The following is a 22,590-nucleotide window of genomic DNA, read 5'->3' on the forward strand; positions in this document are numbered from 1 at the left end:
AAAAAGATTTATTCATTTTATTACAGCCAGATATACACAGAGGAGGAGATACAGAGAGAAAGGTCTTCCGTCCGACGATTCACTCCCCAAGTGAGTCACAACGGGCCGGTGCGCCAATCCGATGCCGGGAACCTGGAACCTCTTCTGGGTCTCCCACGCGGGTGCAGGGTCCCAATGCATTGGGCCGTCCTCGACTGCTTTCCCAGGCCACAAGCAGGGAGCTGGATGGGAAGTGGAGCTGCTGGGATTAGAACCGGCGCCCATATGGAATCCCAGGGCTTTCAAGGCGAGGACTTTAGCCGCTAGGCCACGCCGCCGGGCCCTATTTGTGTCATTTTTGTCGATTTCTTTCTGCATTTACATGTGCATGTTCTCATTTTATCCTCGTAAGGACATTGTAAGTAGGACAGGCATTGTTACCCCCTTTTCTGTATCAGCGAACTGTCACAGAGGAACAATGATTAGCCATAGATCTGGGCCTCGTAAAAGTGCTAGGTAGCAGAAACAAGATTTTTAATCTCAGTCTCATGTTCCCATTACTGATGCCATACTGACTGTGATAATAAGCATCATTTATTAAACAGATTTATCACTTAGCACTGTGATGACATCTTTTCTCATGCTGTCACGTGGCTTATTTCCTTATGTCACTGGGGCCTTGGTTGGAATGCCAACTCTCCCTAAGCCCTGCCCGACCACCCCTGTATGGATTTTGCTAATGATATTTCTCCTCTAATCCCATTCTTTGCTCGGTCTCCTGAAGAGACTATAACTCAGGACTTACATATGTATATATTTTTTGATTTTGCCTTTACCCCAGATAGTTTAGAAGCCCCATGAGAAGAGCAATATTTGCATTATTCTTTCATGTGCCTGCAACACTCCTAAAATTGTTGCAGCATAGCAGATGTGTACTTAGTATACATTTGCTCCATCAGTTAATAATCCTCAAAAACACCTCAACAAGGTTTACGGACAAAGAAAATTAGGCACAAAGGTAGTTAACTAAGGTCAGCCTAGTAAGAGGTTAACCAACCTAATTTTGAATTCAGGTATGCTCAAATTGAAAGCTCTCCTACAAAACCATGTCTCCCAAGTTTTGTTCCCTGTAAGTGCGGGAGGGACCGCAAAAGCTTACTGAAAATAATGGACCAGGTTCAGTCCTCCCCACTTCCTTGTTGGATATATTGGGATTTAGTATGTGATCGGCTTTATTTTTCTTTTGTTTTAGCTATTTGTGGATGGTTGTGCTTAAATTGATAGGAAATTGTTAGAGATGTCTGATTCTGCTACCTTTTTTGAAAGTTGAATAAACTGGGTTTTAGTTGTTCAAGCAGACGCGACAAGATTCACTGGAAACAAAAAAAGAAGAGCTTTACTCCTATGTTCATCTATGTCACGGGATGCTTCCTTCTTGGAAGGGTTGATAACTCCAGTTCTCAGCAATACATATAAGGCCCTTTTTTTTAAAGCACAGAAAAGAAAATATGGTCGGGGACACTCCTTAAAACTTGGGACTGGTAGGAAAACAGTAAACATTTTACTTGCAGGGAGAAAGTTTGTTGGGTTTGCTAGCTCCTCTAAAACACACGACTGCTTCCTTCTTTAACGAGATAGACTTCCAGGCTGCAGGTGAGTCATTCACTGCTGTGCTTTGTGGATATTGTGGAATATGTTGTGATAGGCCAGCATTTGTTGAGGACTTACTATATACTTGGCATTGCAGAAAGAGAAACAAAGAGCTTATCTCAAAGACAGGAGGCATTTGTTCGTGCATTTAATAGGTCTTGCTAATAATCTCTTGAAGGCAAAGACAGAAATGTGCTCCTTGGGAAATCTTTCTCGATTGTACCAGGAAAGTGGGAGGGGGAACGTACAAAGGATGTGCATCGTATCTGGGATGGCACAATGTTCAGTTAGGTTCAAGTTAGGTATATTTTCTAGAGTTCTTAATAAATGGCAATTGAGTACAAAAGTGAGTACATATACACATCAGGCTGCATTTAGAAAAGATTATTTGACTTGATAGTTTGTGCTCATTTAACAAACAGTACTTCATGTCACTTATCTCAGTGCATTTTTAACAGCTCTGTGTTATAAATATAATCCTGCTTCCTGTTTTGGAGTTGAAGAAACTGAGACTCCAAGACGTTAAGGAATTTTCCAAAATCATGCTCAGATCAGGTGACAGGACTAGGATTTTTGCCAAAGTGGCCTGGCTCCTAAAACTCATATTCTAAAACCACATGCTGTGTAGCCTTTCATTCTTCTCCCCCTTGCAAATTCTATTTTTGATTTTCTAAAAAGCAAGGTGTTTTATCCTGTGAGAGTCTTACACATCAATTGATGTAAGGGAAATAATGCCTAAACACAGTAAGTGCTAGATGAAAATGGAGCTGCTTAAGTGCAGAAAAGACATTTAAATGCCCGCCTGACAGGGTAAGACGCGAGTGGAGGATGCCTTTTGCACTGTTAGTGACAAGCCTTTTAACTCTCATAAATCACAAACGTATAACTGCAGTTGTGTGAGGAAGCACATTAGATTACTAATGGATCATCCTGCAGAAACGAACATAAACAAGATATAAAAATAAACGAAGTCCTTGATGACTTCTTTGTCTTTCCTCGCAATTCATCATTATTCCATGATTACCATAACCTCGAGACAGTTGGTTATAATTTGCGTCAGTGTGGAATTTCTATTGGGCTGTTGGGGTCTTGTCTCACTCTTCAGTAAGTACCCCCTAAATAAGGACCTTTCGTTAGCAGAGCAAATGAAAAACTGCAGCTGCTGGGCTACAGGTAGGGTGAAGTTGAACTGAGAGGGCTTCCTATCTGTCACAAGCCACAAGGAGTGGACAGCAGCACAGCATTCTGGGTGGGGAATGATTTCCCTGGCGGATGTAAGCAGGCCTTGCATACCTCCCAGCTGTTCCAGATTGGTCTCCCGATGTGAGCCTTTAAAGTAAGCAGGAGTACTGCCCAGCCAGCTTGCAAAGCAAAGAACTGGATAGGCAAGTTGGGAGGAAACTTCCTCTCGCCTGTCAAATTTAAAGTACAGTTTGCGATCTTGAAAGCATTTTAAGGGAAATAGGTATGTAGCCTCCATTCCTTACCCTTGTATATGTTTGGATGTTAAAATACATGGGTTCGCATGCATAAAAGCTTACATTCCTGTACTAAATATAGACCAGCAAGCTGACTGCAGGGCTACATTTTGTACTTTAGCCAATGTATGCGCCTGGTGTTGAGATAAGCTGAGATAATCCTGCTTAGCACCCACACGCACATGCTAGCCCTGTATACTCACACATTTTATACAAAGCTCATTGCTTCTCCAACACTGTATGCATTTTGATACTTGCAGATGTCATGTTTATTTTTGCATTTGTGTGTCCACACATATACCAGCTGTAGAAAACATTCTGTATATCGCTACCAACACTGCCACACACAGTGTTATTTAAGACTTAAAAATTCTAGTTACATGTAGTTTTTGGTGCTGTTCATGATGCTGTTTTGGCAAAATAAAAAAATATTCGTAACTTCTCATGGTGAGGTTCCTCCTTTTGATTTCACACTTGATGTTTGCACTGTATCAGGGAGCAAGCGAAGAGCTGATCGCCAGCAGTCCAGAGGAGCCCCACTGCAGGTGGGCCCAACTGGGACACAACAGGGAGGGGCAGGGCTGGGGGAAGACATGCACATTCCCCCTGTCTCGCCCCCTCATTACATCTCTCCTTGCCCTTGGTGCAGCTGCAGCTTTGCACACGACAGCCATCCATATGTGTGCATTTGCCTTTCTGCAGTGAAGCTGACCTTGGCAGACCTGAGCTTTGTACCCCAGGCTCAAAGCTCTGTTTAACTAGAAGGCATTAGATGGAGTCTACATCCTCAGGTTAGAGGCCTTCACTGTGAAAAATCGGCATTCACACTCTAGATAGCAACCGCGAAGTCTATTCTCAATGCTGGGTGGTATTTGGAAATGCTGGTGAGAAGATAGCGGCCGAGATCTCTCCAAACCACCCTGCTCTTCCCCTGCCCCTGACTCTACCTTCCAGTCAATGTGCTGCTCCTACCAGAAAATAAAATATTCTGCTGGCAGAAAGCATAAGCCAAAACTCAACCAAGGTCTTAGTAACCCTGATGAGTAGCTTAAGACTAGGGACCTTTAGTCCTTTGAGAACCAAGAAATACTTTGGTCTTCAAGTGAAGATAATCAGTTACTGCTGATATCAGGAGATCTTGAAATGGCTGAATGTCCTGGGCTGAAGAGCTAGAGTTTGATGCGGGCACTAGTGGAAGGCCACCAGGCACTACAGCTCTCCTTTGGTATCAGAAGACTGGCCAGATGGAGATGATGTTTGAAGGGGTTGATCACAGGTGTGCACACTGAGTGTTCCTTAAGCAGCATTTAGTTCTTTTATCTGCTGAGAAGCATGTTTGGGTTCTTCCTGACAGTCATCAGGAAGGGTCACTGTCATGTGTGCTGACACTCATGTCTGGCCTGCCCTAGCAGCAACCTCTACAGAAGATGCTCTGGAAGCAGACAGCCTATGGGGAACAGACACGACTGGGTTCTTGTGTTTGCAATCTGCCCTGTCATCAGATAACGGATGAGAAGACCTTGCTAAATCCAACTGTGTGAGTTGGAGAGTGATATTCGATACAGCTTGGCCAGGGAACACACAGAATAGTTCAGAGAAGGATATAATAAAATTGTTGTGTTTCAGGCAAATATCCTCATTCCTCTGGCTTGGAACCCACATGGGAAACATTTCTTTTCGTTGTTGTTTCTAACAAGTCTTCAGGATAGGCAGTGCATTTCCTGCCAGCATCCAGCATTCACACCTCATGTAAGTTGTCTGTGGGGATGATAGCATTAGCTTTTTGAAAATTTGCTACCAAGATAAATGGATTAAAAACACCAACTTGAACCTCTGAGTCAGCCCCTATCTGCCTACATTATAACATTACCTATATCTGCTTTGCCTCTGTCACATGTCTGAAAGACCAGTTGGGCATTTCTTTATTAAATACCACAAGGACATTCTGTACTAGCTCCCTTGTTCAAAGGTGGGAACTTGGACCTGGTGTGATGGCTCAATGGCTAAATCCTCCCGTACAAGTCTGGGATTCCCTTTGGGTGCAGGGTCGTATGCTGGCTGCTCCACTTCCCATCCAGTTCCCTGCTTGTAGCCTGGGAAGGCAGTAGAGGACGGCTCCAGGGCTTGAGACCCTGCATGTGTGTGGGAGAACCCTAGGAGACGCCTCACTCCTGACTCCAATCTCCTGGCTTTGAATGGGCTCAGCTCCGGTTTTCCGTTGTGGCCATTTATGGAGTGAGCCAGCAGATGGAAAATCTTTGTCTCTTCTCTCTGTAAATCTGCCTTTCCAATAAAAATAGATACATCTTAAAAAAAAAAAAAGAGTAGGGCCTGGGGGGCGGGGTAGGATATCCTTGACTCTTAAGGTTATCCTACCTTTCAAGGCTCAAGTAGTAGGAATATTCAAGGCCATTTCAACAGCTAAAGAAAACAAGTACCCGCCCATTCATCAGATGTTTCGCTGTTGATTCTTAAGGGGAAGCTCTCTTGGAAATTTGTTTTAGATATGGAAACCCTGTAGATTAGATTGTCTTGCTCTTTTTATCTTCTTAGCATGGAGAAGCCTACACATACTGAAATTGAGCTCTTCTCCTGTTACAACTGTGTATCAGTGATGTCCTGGCATGTCTCTAGCACAGTGGGTAAAGGCCGCTGCCTACGACTCAAGCATTCTGTCTGGACACCAGCTTGGGTCCTGGCTGTTAAACTTGTAATCCAGCTTCTTGCTATTATGCCGGGGGTGGGGCGCAAAAACACCACAGGATGGTAACAGTGTTTGCACCCTTGAGCCTTTGTGGGAATCCTGGCTCCTGGCTGTGGACTGGTCCAGTTGCAGCCATTGTGGCCATTTGGGAAGTGATCCAGCAGATCAAAGATCTTTTTATCTCTTTCTATCGCTTTCACTCTTACTCTTTGTGTCGCTGTCCCGCAGCGATGGACTTGGTGCATGGAGCCGATAATAACACACGTGGACCCTGACTGATGGTCAAGGACGTAGTTTATTAGTGGCATCAAACTTTATACACTGAGGGCCATATAGGATAAGGGAGGAAGTATTGAGCTCATCAACAAAACCATCAATGCTTTTGTTTGGAACTCTTTTGTCTTGTATATTCCACCAGGTGTTCTCATATACATACTCTCCACTCAACTGTTCTTATGCAAATGATATCCAATAAGGTATACAAAAGGTAGCCATTTGGTTATTCTCCTCCAAATATTATCCAACCAACTGTAATCCTGTGCTCACTGACCTTCTGTGGTCACAATGTCCTCCTACACTTTGGCTTTCAAATAAATCCCTTAAAAAAAAAAGATGTTCTGAAGTGGTACAATGTTACATTCTGTTGCAAAGGAGAGCCAAGTGAATGTTATTAAAAGGTCAGATGGAATCATTTTTTCCCCCCAAGTTTTGGGAAAGGTCAGTATGTCTCCAGATTGTCTTCCTAGCAACTGGATTTAATATATGCTTGGCTGGTGTGAGGGGAAGAAGCATTCATAAAAGCAGATGTGTGTGTCCTTGCCCATGTCATCTTTCCATTGCTGAACTAATTGGCACTCACCGGCAAGTGGTTGATCAGATCAGTAAGCTTTCAAAGCAACAAATGCTGTGGTCAGTTCACTTCTAGCTGGAGGATTGATAAAGTTCCATCCTTGATTTCCACAGCAAACTTTCTGCTGAGTTTCCCAGGCCCCGGCCCAGGTTGCAGTGCGGGTTTATGTTGAAGTATTATTTATGTTCAGTATGGGAAAGATGATTTGGGCTAGAGAAAATCTTTCAGAAATATCTTCCCATCCTATGTGTCTGTAAGAACACTCAGATAATTTATGAGTTATGCACAGATATTCCTACTTTAAACAAAAGCTTTACATTGCTAAAAATAATAATAATAAACTGGATTTGCCCTCTTTTCTACGGTTGAATGTCTTTCATAGGCCACCAGAGAGTTCACAAACTTGTAATGTTTCTTCCCTTTTCCTCCATGCTTAAGATCCTGCACAAACTTATCTCAAATGTTGGGAGGTAGAATGTTGGGAATTCTTCCTTGTGCTGAGGCTCCTACTCTCCTCCCCTTAGTTCTCGGCTTCTCCTTTATTTCTAAGGTCAAGATGAGGTTGAATTTCTTTTTTCCTTATGGAGGAGCAAGCTATAAACTTCCAAGGCCTGAGCACTTGCTTGTTGTAGATTTAAAGGAATCTCAGATTTAAAGGCACCCAGGGTCTCCTATTACAGAGTAAAGTGAGAAGTGGGCTGAAGCCTACCATTCCCATTGTTTCCTTTGTTGTGATCTGGTTGTTAAGGGTAGAGTGGGGTGAAAAGCAGGGCAAGAGCTCATTGAGCCCTTGAGTTGATAACCTTGGCTTTTAGGAGGCTGGAGTATGTGTTACCACAACTCTCCAAGAATATCCAACACAAACTGCTCCCCAGGCCAAACCCCATAATAACCTCTAAAGCAAACCTGGGTTTTGCTTAAAAGGAGAAAGCCATTGCCGCCCTCCCTGCGTCCCAGGGCTCGGCCTCCTCCCGGTCCTCTGACATGTCAACACTTGCCTTCTGTTTTTTCCATTGTGCTCCTCCCAGCCGAGCACAGGGGCCCCACCTCTCACAGGATCTGGGTATGTGACCCTACAGTCCAGACAGCCTTGTCCATAAATCTTTCTGGTCCACCTGCAGATTGTCTGTCAGCGGCTGTCCTGCTTCTCTGTTGGATGAGCCATTTCCACCCTTCCGTTGGACAACCCTGAAGCTTTATGGGCTGCTGGAAACTCCAGCTGGCCTTATTCCCCTTCTGCGTCTTATCCTATATTGTTTTCTGTCATGCCCAGACTCTTCTGTGCTGGGTAGTTCCATGAAGCCCACACACGTAGTGATAAGAAACCATATTGTGATTGTGGCTGTCTTAGTCATCTTTCCATAGCTGTGATCATGCTATGGACTGAGTAATTTATAAACAGTGGGGGCTTATTCAGTTCATGCTTCTGGAGGGAGCTTGGAAGTCCAAGATTGTGGCGCACTAGTATCGTGCTGGGATGTAGCATGGCTGAAAAGCAAATGGGCACACTTGCAACGGATGCTGAGCTAAAATCCTACTCTGAACCCACTCCTGTGATAACTGAGCCTTCAACTCCATGGCTATAGGCACTGATCCATTCATGAGCTCCCCTGACCCAACCAGTTGCTACAAGGTCCCACCTCTGGGAAATGGGCATTTAACCTAATGGTTAAGATGCCAGTTAATATAACTTCATCCCACATTGGAGTGCATGGGTTGAACCCCCCAGCTCCTGTTTTCTCTCATGGCAGACCTTGAGAGGCAGCAGTGATGGCTGAAGTAGGTGGATTCCTTGTGTTCCAAATTGCCTGGCTCTAGCCTGGAATGTTACTTCCATTTGTGCAGTGAACAGCTGGAGATGTGGGAATTTAGGGAGGGATTGAAATGAAGTCATGGTGATATAACCCACGGGCATGACATTAGTGTTTTTGTAAGAGGTGGCAGAGACACCACAGTACCCTATCTTGGGAGAGGAGGAAAGTGAATATCTCTGACACGTGAGGATACAAGAAGATAGCCATCTGCAAGCTGAGTAAAGGACCAATACCAGACCATCCTATTTGCTGGCATGTTGTTCTCATGTACGGAACTGTGAGAAATAAGAATTTGTGTTTAAACGGACCCATACTATGACATTTTTATAGCAACTGGTATTGACTGGGTCAACAAGTTGTTCTAGAGTGGCTAATACTATCTGTTGGCAGACAAGGAACTTGGCTCTGAACAATATTCACAGGTTAAGCTTCTCTATTCCAGACTGGGACGCAGAGTTTGTCAATATGGCAAAGTAAAAGTGTACTGTGTGAGGAAACGGTCAGCGGGGATGCACTTATAACTCACTGGATAGGACACAAAGATTAGTTACTCCTCACTGGGGTACTGAAGATTTCTCTGCACACCCCTCCTAAAACTGTTCACCTAAACTGTTGACATATGTCTTGTTAGAGTTATAGAGTTAGACTACCCAAAAAACAGCCAGGTTCAGCAAAATCATGCTTCAACGCTATAAACTGCTAAATACTAAAAATAGACATGAGACAGCTGAATAGTAATCTATAGCCATTTTAAGGACCTGGTTGTATATAAACTAATAATTGAAATGTCAATATAGAAGTCACAGGATGTGGTTCAGAACTTACATTTTTTTCTTTTTTAACCTATTGGTTACTCAATACCATGTCAACTAATTCCATAACGTTATAAATTGTTACTGATGTTATGTCGGGGCTTTTAATTGAACGGGATGATACTCTGCCGGCTCTACCTTCAGACCAGAGATGGTCTCACCAAGAAACCGTTGAACTTACCTGGACAATAAGATGCTGGACTCTATGCTTGGTAGATGCTTGTAATGAAAGAATCTCAACTGAATTTGAACTGTGGTAATGCAACAAGGTGGAGAAATCCACCATGGGAGGAGGGTTTTTTTTCCCCACGGTCTGTACAGTTTATACAGAGACAGGGACCCCCGGGGCCCCCTCATCTTCTACAAATATAGAGTTCTCTCTACAAAATAGAGATAATTTAGCCTCCCATAGCAGCCGGGGGTGGGGGGTGGGAAGGGGAGGGATGCGGACAGGGGCAGGAAAGAAGGCACGGAGAAGGGGAGGAGTTGCAGGAGGGAGGCCAGGGCTTGGGGGCCCCAGAGTAGGGCCTCTGAGGTCAGTGTCTGTGAAGGGGCTCGCTAGTGTCTTTGGTGGGGCTTGAAGGCACCACTGGTGGGGGACGGAGGAGGGGGAGCAGCAATCTTATAAATAGAATGGGGGAGGGTACGGGTGGAGGGGGTGCCAGGAACCCAGGAGCCGAGTGTAGACAACACTCGGGGTGGGGGGAATCCCAGTGCCTATAAAACTGGGTCATATAATGCAATGTAATCAATTAAAAAAAAAGTGTACTGTGTGAAGGCAAATGCACAGGGTACTTAACACCTGTCAGGCTCCTCTCTGCTAGCGTAGTGTCATGTTCCAGGGCATGTGTACATTCTAATGAAGCTGTTTATTAGCATAGTGATTGGGGCAGGTATTGCTTTGGAACCATCCTATGGTGATTACCAAGGACTCTTGTGAGGATTAAAGGGAATCAGAGTCACACTTTACACAGTGCCCAGCACAATTAGAGTTTGCTTTTCCTTTACTGGTTTCTGGGCACGAGGAGAGATCAATGATGTGGAGCAGGATACAAGTGGAGTAAATGATTAGCCCTAAGACATCCTGGAAAAGAAGAACTTGAGAAGACTTCAGAAATGCTGGAATTGGGCTGGAACTGGAAGAGCAAGCAGGAGCTGGAAGAATGAACAGAACTTGCATTGGAAGTATTTGTTTTTCTGAAATTTGGAGGAGCTTATAACTGAGAGAATTGAGCTAGGCTTTAGCAGAAAGGGTCTTTTTCTTTCCTGTTTTGATACAGCTTGAGCTTGGGCCATTCACTCAGCGTTGATTGTAAAAACAGGACAGGATATACCTGTTTTGCTCGATTCTCAAGATTGTCTATAAGACATAAATGACATACATAAAAATTTTCCCCTTAAAGTTAGAACCTAACACATGAATAAACTCATTATGAGATTTTTAAGTTAAAGGGATCCCAGGAACAGGCATTATTCCTGGTTAATGAGTTACCAGTTGGGCCACCCATGTTGTCTGTGTGTCTCTGCTTTCTCTCTCCAGTTGAATTCATGGATGAGAATTCCAGTGTGGCAGCCTGTCTGTTTGGAATGAATGGATGAGGATTCTGGAAGAATCTAAAGCTTCCAGAGGCTGTAGTTTACCCCTCCTTCAGGACTCAGTGCTGACTTGTCACTGACATTCAAGTAAGGTCATAGCCCAGTGTGAACACGTACATCTGGCTACATGGAGTCTACTTGCCTTTCCTTCTCCAAGTACCAAGTGTATTCTTAGGGTTCTTCATCTTTAGTACCTGAGCCAAATGTTACATTTCCCAAGTAGCTATAATAGTAGATAATAATAGTGAAACAGTAGCCACCTCCATTTACAATATGTTAGGCACTCTGATAAATACAAACTTTAACCTACTTCATTCTGAACAACCCCTCAAAGCAGGTATTACTGTTCTTGCTGTAGAGGTGAATACACTTGGAGAAACAATTTGCCTGATCTCCTTTAGCTGATAAATGAAGACATTGGATTTAAGTCAAATTTATTTGACTGCAAAGCCTAAGTAAGCCTTTTGTACCATTTTTCTGTTAATCTTAAAATGCTCTTGTACTGCCTTGTACCAGATTTCCCATGTAGCATTGGCTATGAGGAGAAGTTCAATGAGTGAAATGCTTAGTTTTTCTTCAGGTAATCCTTCTGCCTTATAGTTTTACTGCTATAAAATTCAGACCACACAGCAGTTCCCACTCACCACCACATGCACTTTTTGGTCCAGAAATTGGAATATATCAGCAAGAATCATCTTATGCTTTTTCTGAGCTCTGTATGTTTGTTGTTACACTTGAACATTGACATATGCCCTTTTAGGGCTATTAATCCTATTCATGAAGACACTCAAGCTAAGAAACTTCCCCAAATTCCCAGCCAGTAAGTGGAAGAATTCTATATTTTGAATACTGTGGTTTTCACTACTCCCATTAGCAAGGACTTAGGGAATCTTCTATAGGTAGAGTGTAGCGTGAAACAATGAGGATGTTTTCTACTTGAACTCTAGAATGCAATGGTGTGATGATGTTCAGAGGTCCTTGATATTTGTGTTTGGCACAGACTTGGAATTACTTCTGTGTCATGTACATTTAAGAACTTAAAACCTGCAACTTGCTGGAAAACAGAATGGAAGGTTTACTCTGGAATAGTAAGGCTGGAGTTGAAGGAAAGGACGATCAGCTATTAAATTCTTGTGGCACAAAGGTTTTTGAATGTCAAATGTGAAACTCTTCTACATTCAGTAGGAATTTTGTCTGTGAATCTTCTGTCCTCTAGGGTACATTTCCTGTCTGGGCCTGTCAGCCTCATTGTTATGTATTTTACGGAAAGCTTTTCCCAACATTAAAACTCTGTCAGGCCCTTCCTTTTGGGAAGCAGACATAAATAAAATGTGTACTGTGCCTTTGCATTTTTGTTTTCTTTTACCTTTTTCCATCCTTGTACCCACCCCAGCCCCAACCTTCAGAAGTTGGAAGCTAAAGCAAAAAAAAGAGCTTTATGAAAGGGGACTCTGGGGAAGTATGCAAATGACAGAAACATCTATGGGAAAATTAAGGGAAAGGAAATTCAGTAAAAAAGAGAGATTCCTTGATGTTGTGATGAAACACTGTCACTGGAGACGATGAAAAATTATACTCCGTTCCCATGGGGACCACACATTACCTACTGATCATTTGACCCATGGCTGGGATGTTGGCTAGCCCAAGAATTAACCCAAAAGATGACAAGATGGTTTTTGTCCCTTTGTCTCATCAGCATTCAGGAAGCCCTTAGGGGACGAAGAGGGGTAGCAGGTGAAAGCTGAGCTGTGGAAAGAAAAATGTGTGTAATTAAGCTGAGAGGGGACTGTGGGTCCACCTGTAACGGTTGAGGATGGCCCTTTTATTTGCAGGGATCATGGTGGGACACAGACTCACAGTGTCTGCCCTTCTGGAAGGTACCACCTGGGTTAACCAGGCAGCTTGGATTTAACTTATCCACACAGGATTGACTCTCTCTGTGGGCGCTCTACACTTTGAGAGCTTCTGTTCAGCTGGACCGAACGCTTGGGTTTGGCTCATGTGCTCTCAGATTGCTTTGAGAGGGATCTCCTAAGGCCCCATGAAGGACTGCAAGGTGAGGTTTCCTCAGTGAGCACCCGCTCTAGGAGTCAGGAGATCTTCAGGCTCTGTATCTTCAGTTTCTTCATTTGGAAAACAGGAATTCCACTAGTATCCTCGTATCCTCCTGTGATGACAGGTTAGTTCATTAAGGTGGAAAACACCAAATTCTGACATTCTTCTCCTGAAGAAAAAGAACAATTCATCCACTCTGTTCTGTCTGCAGGCTGTACTTGAGTCATTGGACAGTTTAGTTGGTTTGGTATCTCTTCTGCGATGAGGAGTGATGACCCCTTGCCTTGAATTTGGCCTCGTGTCTCTCTCTCATCTTGCTGGTGGAATTCAGCAGTTCTAAAGTTCCATCAGAATATTGGATTTTGTAGGAAGTACAAAGAAGTCTAAGTGAAATCACGCTATTCTTTAGAAATCTAATTCTCATTACAATGTAATAAGACTGTACATGGCTTAGAGTATGCTGCCTGAAATTTCACAGCATTTGTTAAAGTGGATTTGAATAGGTGGCAGTGGGAGGCAGGGAGTCATCAAGACAAAGCCATCTTGCTTGGAAGCTTTGGCTCTGAAGTTACTTAGGCATTTGAGTTTCCTAGCATCATTACCTTGGGCAAGTTCTTTAACTTTCAGAGTGCACTTTTAGAAAGTAATGGTGGGCCCGGCGCAGTGGCCTAGCGGCTAAAGTCCTCGCCTTGAACACGCCTGGATCCCATATGGGTGCCGGTTCTAATCCCGGCTGCTCCACTTCCCATCCAGCTCCCTGCTTGTGGCCTAGGAAAGCAGTTGAGGACGGCCCAAAGCTTTGGGACCCTGCACCCGTGTGGGAGACCTGGAAGAGGTTCCTGGTTCCCAGCATCGGATCGGCACGCACCGGCCCGTTGCAGCTCACTTGGGGAGTGAAACATCGGATGGAAGATCTTCCTCTCTGTCTCTCCTCCTCTGTGTATATCCTGCAGGCTGCAGCTGAGCCTAACCAGGGAACCAAAGGCGGACGTTCTCCCACCTGTCTCAGGGCCCCTCTCCCATTAGCCAGTCCCCACCACTCCAAGCAACAGTCAGTTCCACGGCCAGCCCAGTGCTCTCTGCCTTATCTAAAGGTGTTCACAGGACTGTAACCTTTGATTTGCTGTATTTTTTTTTTTCAATTTTTTTAAATTTTGTAGCTTCTTTTTGGTTTGTTTGAGCTACCATAGCTGAACCAGTTAACATGCAATTCCTATAGACAACACAGTTCTGAGTTTGGATAATTAAATTACCTTTCCACTTCCTTTGTGAGTTTGTGTTTATCACTTGACCCCCATCAGTATAAATTGAAAAGGACAAGTGCTTGGCTCTGCTGTTGAAGCATCACTTGGGCCATTGATATCTCTGGAGTTTCATCTAGACATCAAATTCCGGCTTCTTGCTAATGGAGATCCTGAGAGGCAGCAGGTGCTCAGGTACTGAAGTCCCTGCCCCCGTCCCCCATCGGAGACCCAGATTGAATTCCAGGTTCCTGGCTTAGTCCTGGCCTAGCTACAGCTGTTGTGAGCATTTAGAGAGTGAGCCAACATATAGGAAATTACTTCTCTCCCTCTCTCTTGCCCTGTTCCTATACCTCCCTCTCCCTGCCTTTCAAATAAATAAAGCAAATAATGTTTATATTAATACAACTAGAATATTGGTATAAATTAGAATATTTACACCATAAGTTACTCTGTGCTTACTACATGGTGGATACTTCTATAGTAGCTAAAAGAAAATCTTTGGATGAACATTGAAGTCTCTGCAACAGATTGATAGATGACAGGGTACAGTCTTGTATTTTTGGTGATTAGAGGCAGAGCCTAGATTTGAACAGTTTTGTTTAGCTTAGCTTCAGTATGCTTATCCGAGGATGGAGTCCAGCCTATCCTGGACGTTCCAGTTATCTGCAACTGCATAACAAACCACCCAAAGCTCAGTGCAGAAACTGACATCTTGAGGCTTGTGGATGTTATGAGGCAGGAATTTGGATCAGGCCCAGCAGGAGTGGCTTTTCTCTGCACTGTGATGGCTGAGACTCAATCAGGGAAGACTCAATGAACTGGCATTATCTGGAAGCTTCTTGACTCCTGCCTGGATCTTGTACTGGGATATTTTGGAGACATGCTTTGCCAGGTCTGTCAACCAAACACTTACCATGTGGCCTCTCATGTGTCTTGGGCTCATGAGTTGGGAGCTGCTAAGAGGGGCACATGGAAAACTGCATTGATTGTTGTTGACCTAGCCTCAAAAGTCAAATAATCTTACTATTCTAAACTTTGTTAGAAGCAATCATAAGCTCAGTCAGACTCCAACAGGAGTGAGGGAATGTGGCAGGGTGAAGAATGTGCAGCTATTTTTTAGACATTTTTCTAAATGTATGAGTCATTTTGGCCTAACTCACAGCGTATGCATAAACAGGCAGTGGATTGAAATTGTTGGCTAGATAATATAGGTAGATAGAATTCTACTTTGGTTAGAATTTTCTGATGCATAGACAAAATCCTTGGGTACTCCTCATTTTTTAAAGATGTTTTTCATTTGTTTATTTGAAAGATACAGAGATAAGAGAGAGAAGGACAGACAGATCTTCCATCCACTGATTCAGTCCCCACTGGCTGCAGTAACCAAAGCTGACCCAGATCAAAATCAGGAACTTCATCCAGGTTTCCCACATGGCTGGCAGGGGCCCAGGGACTTCAGCCATCTTCCATGGCTTTCCCAGGTTCATCAACAGGGAGGCAAATCAAAAATGGAAGTGCTGGGGCTTGAATCCATATGAAGCTGCAGCCTGATCCACTGTGCCACAGCACCAGCCACTCATTTTCATTTTTAATAAGTTTGTGGAAGCATCATTTGGAACTTCGATTCTTTCAAATATACTTTATCCTGTCATAGTGGAATATTTGTTCCCAAGTCATGGGCCACTCTCCTAATTCTTGTTGGTGGAATTTTTGTATTTATATTACCAGAACCTTGAGTGAACTTGCTTAGAGTGCACTTAATGCAGCTTCCAGAAATATATATATTATTTATTTTCAAAGTAAGCCTGAGCTTTGTTGAAAAAGTTAGTGAGGTCATTAGATCAAAATACAAGGTAGATGACTCAAAAGTGATTCTGTTTACTTTTGTGCATTAGATTGTGTGTGTATGCACTCCCAGTGCAAGGCATGGTGCTAGAAACAGAAAGGCATGGAACTAAACAAAGCATATGTGTAATAAAAACTGCCTTCACAGAGCATGCTGTCTGGGGAGGGAGTTAGATATCAAACAGATGATAGCATCAAAGTGTAATGTATGTCTTAAGAGTATGCAGCGCACAGTTAGACTATACATTAGATTTTTGAGCTGAACCTGTTATTTTCACAACTCTCCACTGAATTCAAAGTGTAAGGAAGGAGAATTGTTTGATCAGTGCACACTGTTGTTCCAAAACTGTGTTAGTGTGTCTACTGATCATGAGCAGTAGTCCTGTACCTGTTGTTTGGACTGCATTTAAAGTCTCATTAGCAAGACTAGTGCAGCGGCTCGGGCCACTGACACCAGGATTCCATATTGAAGTATTAGTTCTAGTTCTAGCCACTCCACTTCCTATCCAGCACCTTGCAAATCTATTTTGGAAGACAACATAAGGTGACCCAAATATGTGGGCTGCTGCCACCTAGGTGGGAAACCAGGTAAAGTTCCAGGTTCCTTCTGGCTTTTGGCCTGGCCCAGTCTAGCCATTGGCCGTTTGGGGAATTAACTCACAGGTTAAAGATTCTGTCTCTGACTTCAAATAAATGTGTAAGTCTTTAAAGAATAAAAACCGGCGCTTCGAGAGTCAGGGAACTACAAGTCCCGACGGCCACCGGGGCTGAGCGCTTCCGGCTTGCGCGTCAGTGTTGTCCCTTTCCGGCCGGCGGCGGAAGGGGCATGATGATGGAGCAAGAGGGCTGCACCGCTATTCTCCTGCAGCTGCGGGTGGGGGGGGCCGCCATCAGCGGACCCTAGATGCCTCCCTAGAACATGAACTCGGGCAAGAACGCCACTACAGCTGCTTCTCCTGGGGGCCTGCCGACCTGCCCGCCCCTAACACTGCTGCTGGGACCACAACGGAAACCAACTTTGGGCCTGCTTTTTCAGGCGTCACCACCATCACGAAAGCTGACGGAACTGGCACTTACAAGCAGCATTACAGGTCGCCCTCCTCCTCCAGCACCCTGGCCTACTTGCCACGGGATGAGGAGGATAGCATGCCCCCCATCACCACACCCCGCCGCTCCGACTCTGCCGTCTCCGTCCTCTCCCTGCACTCCGAGTCCAGCCTGTCCCTGCGCTCGACTTTCTCACTGGCCGAGGAGGAGGAGCTGGAGCCGTTGGTGCTCGCTGAGCAGCCCTCGGTGAAGCTGTGCTGCCAGCTCTGTTGCAGCGTCTTCAAGGACCCTGTGTTCACCACGTGTGGGCACACGTTCTGTAGAAGATGCGCTTTGAAGTCAAAGAAGTGCCCCCTGGACCACGCCAAGCTGACGGTTGAGGTGAACAACATTGCGGTGGCCGAGCAGATCAGGAAGCTCTTCATCCACTGCAGGCATGGCTACCGGGTGGCGGGCGCTGGGAAGCCCCCCGTATTCGAAGTGGATCCTGTGGGTGCCCCTTCACCATCAAGCTCAGCGCCCGGAAGGAGCACAAGAGCAGTTGTGACTACAGACCCGTGCAGTGCCCCCAACAACACTGGCTGCGCCCCGCTCCTCACCATGAATCTGGAGGCGCACGTCAAAGAGTACGAACACATCAAGTGTCCTCACTCCAAGTATGGGTGCACATTCGTCAGGAACCAGGACACATATGGGACGCACCTGGAGACTTGCCACTTCGAGGGTCAGAAGGAGTTCATGCAGCAGACAAATGACCGCTTCCACGAGATGCATGTGGCGCTGGCCCAGAAGGAGCAGGAGATTGGCTTCGTGCGCTCCATGGTGGGCAAGCTCTCTGAAAGGGTCGACCAGCTGGAGAAGATCCTGGAACTCAAGTTCGATGTGCTGGATGAGAATCGGAGCAAGCTCAGTGAGGACCTCATGGAGTTCCGAATGGATACATCCATGCCGAACGACGAGCTGTCCCACATCAATGCGCGGCCGAACATGGGCATCCTGGGGTCTTACGACCCTCAGCAAATTTTCAAGTGCAAAGGGGCCTTCGTGGGCCACCAGGGCCCAGTCTGGTGTCTCTGTGTCTATTCCATGGGAGACCTGCTTTTCAGCGGCTCCTCTGACAAGACCATCAAGGTGTGGGACACATGTACCACCCACAAGTGCCAGAAGACACTGGAGGGCCACGATGGCATTTTGCTGGCACTCTGCATCCAGGGGTGCAAGCTCTACAGTGGCTCAGCAAACCGCACCATCATTGTGTGGGACATCCAGAACCTGCAGAAGGTGAACATCAAACGGGCCCACAACAACCACGTGTGCATGCTGGTCTCCTCTGACAACATGCTCTTTAGTGGCTCCCTGAAGGCCATCAAGGTCTGGGATATCATGGGCACTGAACTGAAGCTGAAGAAGGAGCTCACGGGCCTCAACCACTGGTTATGGGCTCTGGTGGCCACTTAGAGCTACCTGTACAGCGGCTCCTACCAGACAATCAAGATCTGGGACATCCGGACCCTTGACTGTATCCACCTCCTACAGACGTCTGGCGGAAGTGTCTACTCAATCGCGGTGACGAATCACTGCATCATGTGTGGCACCTACGAGAACCTCAGCCATATGTGGGACATTGAGTCCAGGGAACAGGTGCAGACCCTGACAGGCCACGTGGCAGTCATCTCAACGCCGGACCAGACGAAAGTCTTCAGCGCATCCTACTCCCGATCCCTGAGGGTCTGGAGCATGGACAACATGATCTGCACACAGACCCTGCTGCGCCACCAGGACAGCATGACAGCACTGGCCGTGTCCCGGGGCCGGCTCTTCTCAGGAGCCGTGGACAGCACCGTGAAGGTTTGGACTTGCTAGCCGAAGCCAGGCCAGGCTAGCCACATGACAAGGTCTCGGGGTCTTCTTCCTGCCCTGGGGGATGGGTGGATGGACACAGGTGGTCGGCAGTGCCTTCCCTCCTGCCCCACACTCAGCCTCACTCCCTCGGCCTGGTCCTTCCTGTTGCCCGGACAGTGGCCAGGGCCCTCTCCCTGGGTGCCAGGTATGCCGCCTGCAGCCCTGCCCTGCCCCATGCTGGCCCGCTGGCCTTTTTATTACCCTTTTCTACTGTTTTTAGGCTGTACATAGATTTGATTACTCCTGATGGACTAAATGCTGCACCCACTGTGGAAAAAAAAAAGAATAAAAAACCACTAGCATATGTTATGGGCCTATTTTATATATATTTTTTTAAAGACTTATTTTATTTTTATTACAAAGTCAGATATACTGAGAGGAGGAGAGACAGAGAGGAAGTGGAGCTGCCGGGATTAGAACCAGCGGCCATATGGGATCAAGGCAAGGACCTTAGCCACTAGGCCACGCTGCCAAGCCCGGGCCTATTTTATATTAATTGAGGATGATAAAAAGCAAAGAATAAAATTTTATAAATGTTGGCTTTTTTAAGTTTCTTTTTTCCTCTACTGGATACCATTTAGATGTGAAGAATTACAGTAGAGCAAAGTGGGAGCTTTTTGGCTGAATTGCAAATGAGATAGTTATCTTTCATTTCTCTCTCGGTTAAATTGCCTGATTGGAGATACTATTCACACGTGAGGCTGGACAGTTCTTGGTTCTGCAGAGCTGTCCTATGCACTTGAAATGTTTAGTAATGTCCTCTAGCAGTGTACTTGGTAGCAGTTTCTTTCAAGCTGTGAGGACTAAAATTATTTCCAAGCTTGGCCGAATGTCCCCTGGAGGGACAAAATCTCCAGTGGTCTAAATTTAGATGGTAAATTAAAGTGTTTTCGTATGTTTCATTGCAGTGACCCGTAACAACAAAAACCTAATGAATAGTAGCTGAGGCATTTGAATTGTAGTTGATTTTGCTCATTTTTGAGACATACAACCCCTCCTTTGAAAATGATAAAATGAATTTTGACAGCCCACCAAATTAAACATTCTACTTACATTCCTCTGTTAAGTCTGGAGATTTCTCTACTGTTGGGCAGTTTTAAGGGAGGCTAAGGATTAGGGTTATTTGAGATTGTAAAAGCTGCAGAATGTCTGGAATAAAATGAAGCCTGAAAATAACAAATGGGTGTATTCCGATCTGATGCACGTTCTCAGCCTATGAGCTGTGGGATTATATGCAACACATGGCCCAAAGGAGACCATCAGTTCTCCTCTGGTGTGCTGATAATGAATAGCTCTACAAACTCAATTAGCTATAATTCTATCAGTCATTTCATTGGGATAACATTTTGTTTAAGAGGAAGAAAAACAACAGTCCTTTCCTTGGGGATCTATAATTAAGCTGTGACTTTTGATGGCAACAGGGGAGGGGAAGGCACTGTGCTTACCAATTTGTTTGTACTATTCCCATCTGAAAGTAAATCATGATGGAGTGCCATGTTCAAAGCTGTTAAGAAAGACATTTGTGTATCCTAAATATGTAACTGGCTGAACACAAGGATATCCCTAGCTATTCCTTTTGCTTTACGTGGGCATCTGTATTGCACACCTCTGAGAAATTACCATTCTTACCAAGATCTGTGCGTAGGGCCCGTGGAGTTGTGTTGCTTGAGGTGCTGAGTGTTGCTTCCCTTCCTTCCTGTTTTTTCCTGCTCCCTGAAAAGCAGTGTGCGTCCAGAACCAAGTAATAGATGATGTCCTATACTTTTGCTGCAGCCATGCTGTTGCACTAGACTTGGCAATGCTCGCTGTCATGCTGACAATAATAACATCGATAGTCTTTGTTTGCCTTTCTCCTGCTAGGCATTTTATGGATAGCAGTTATTCTATGTGAGTTTAAACATATAAAACCATCACACTACATTGTCCTCTATTAGACGATGTCATTTTATTGATATTTTCTGGGCATTTTGGAATGTTTGTCTCAACCCACACATGTGGGTGGGGATTTGTTTTCTGTGAAGTTTAAGATTTCCAGCTTGTGGCACAAATTAATTAGTTTACTAGAGAAAAAAAAGCACAGTGGGTTACTGTCTTGGAATTTCAATTTAGTTTTCTTGCCTTCTTCCCACAGCTAGCCAAAAAAATCCGTGAGAAGTTCAACCGCTACTTGGATGTGGTCAACCGGAACAAGCAAGTTGTGGAAGCATCCTATACGGCTCACCTAACCTCGCCTCTAACTGCAATCCAAGACTGCTGTACTATTCCACCTTCCATGATGGAGTAAGACAAATGTTTTTGTTTTTGGTGTTGAAATCATTTCTGATGCTGTCAAATTACATACACTGTTTTAGGTTCAAAATATCTGTGTTTATGACAGTGTGTCCTTTATTTCTTGTTATTTAAGACTTTTTTTTGAAGAAATGTGACTGCATGTTCTGTAACAAGAAAATACCTGAACCTTCTCTACTGCTCTGTTTCAGAGAAGAAACAGTAGAGTTCAGGGTCAGGAGTATCAGCCTACTGTCAGAACAGTCTGCTAAGTGTGGGGAACTACAAGCAGTTTATAGTGACTTGACTCCTAAGTCTTGATTGAGATAGTCTCTGTTGCGGGAACTTGCTTAAGACATGTTTTTATTCGTGAATGAGTACCCAAAAATGCTTACTTTAGAAGATACTGTCATTTAAATTCCTAAGGGGAATATTATTTCACCTAATAGTGAAACAGGATTTGTTTCTGCATGGTTGAGGATATAATTTGTTGATTAGTAACTTTATATCTGAATGGGTATAGGGTCATGTGATGTTAGAAGTTGTAGTGGAAAGAAAATTTGTTTAGAGATACAGAGAACTTAATTTTGACTTGGTCTCTAGTTAATTGTGTCCTTAAGTTTTCTAAGGTGCAATTTCTTAGTTTTTTGTCAGTGTGGATTATAACCTGTATTATGCCAGATTTTTATCTAGAGTAAGTGAAAGTTGTTAATGAGCTTTAAAAAAACATATAAGCATAATTGTTAGTCTGCAATTTCCTCCTTTTTTTTTCTTTTTGTGTGTGTGAGGATAGGAAAGGTGTAGATACAGTATAGTCAGTTAAATGATGCTTTAATGCAACAATCAAGTTTGTACTTATTATAGATTCCTGTACTTATTTTAGATAGCCAAGCAACATCTAAGTCATCTTCTTTCTCCACGTGAGCCTCTCTCTGGCTTACACCCGCCCCCACACCATGGCCTGAAGAAGCTGCTACTGGTCATCCTCCAAACTAAATGGAAGGCACATGCATTTTGGAATGAGACTGGCTAGCAACTCTGCCTGCAGCACTTGGTTTTGGATAATTTGATGTCTTTGAACCAGCCTATCTTCGTTTCTAGGATGAGAATAATATAATTAAGTCTTCACAGGGTAGTATAAGCATTCAGTGAAATAAAATATGAAAATATTTAGTGAGCTGTAGTGCTCTGAATAAATACACGATTTTTTAAAAGAAAATTATTTTTTAGACTTTTAAAGATTTATTTACTAATTTTTTAAAAAATGATTTATTTTTATTAGAAACTCAGATATACAGAGAGGAGGAGAGACAGAGAGGAAGATCCTCCATCTGCTGATTCACTCC

General features: G+C 44.4%; 2 protein-coding genes across 2 annotated transcripts in view; both read left to right on the plus strand.

The window, feature by feature from the left end:
• LOC105942039 (E3 ubiquitin-protein ligase TRAF7-like) overlaps positions 1-19,244 on the plus strand; it is a 28,115-nt gene extending 8,871 nt beyond the window's left edge. The window contains 3 exon segments of the mRNA XM_058660897.1: positions 16,896-17,561; positions 17,564-17,640; positions 17,642-19,244. Of these exon segments, the coding sequence (XP_058516880.1) occupies positions 16,896-17,561; positions 17,564-17,640; positions 17,642-18,937 (2,039 nt within the window). The 3' untranslated portion in view covers positions 18,938-19,244.
• CACHD1 (cache domain containing 1) overlaps positions 1-22,590 on the plus strand; it is a 214,850-nt gene that overhangs the window by 94,886 nt on the left and 97,374 nt on the right. The window contains exon 3 of the mRNA XM_058657546.1: positions 21,108-21,256. Coding sequence (XP_058513529.1) covers positions 21,108-21,256 — 149 coding nt within the window. The remainder of the gene's footprint in view (positions 1-21,107; positions 21,257-22,590) is intronic.

Source organism: Ochotona princeps, chromosome 2, assembly GCF_030435755.1.
Source record: "Ochotona princeps isolate mOchPri1 chromosome 2, mOchPri1.hap1, whole genome shotgun sequence".
NCBI lineage: Eukaryota > Metazoa > Chordata > Mammalia > Lagomorpha > Ochotonidae > Ochotona > Ochotona princeps.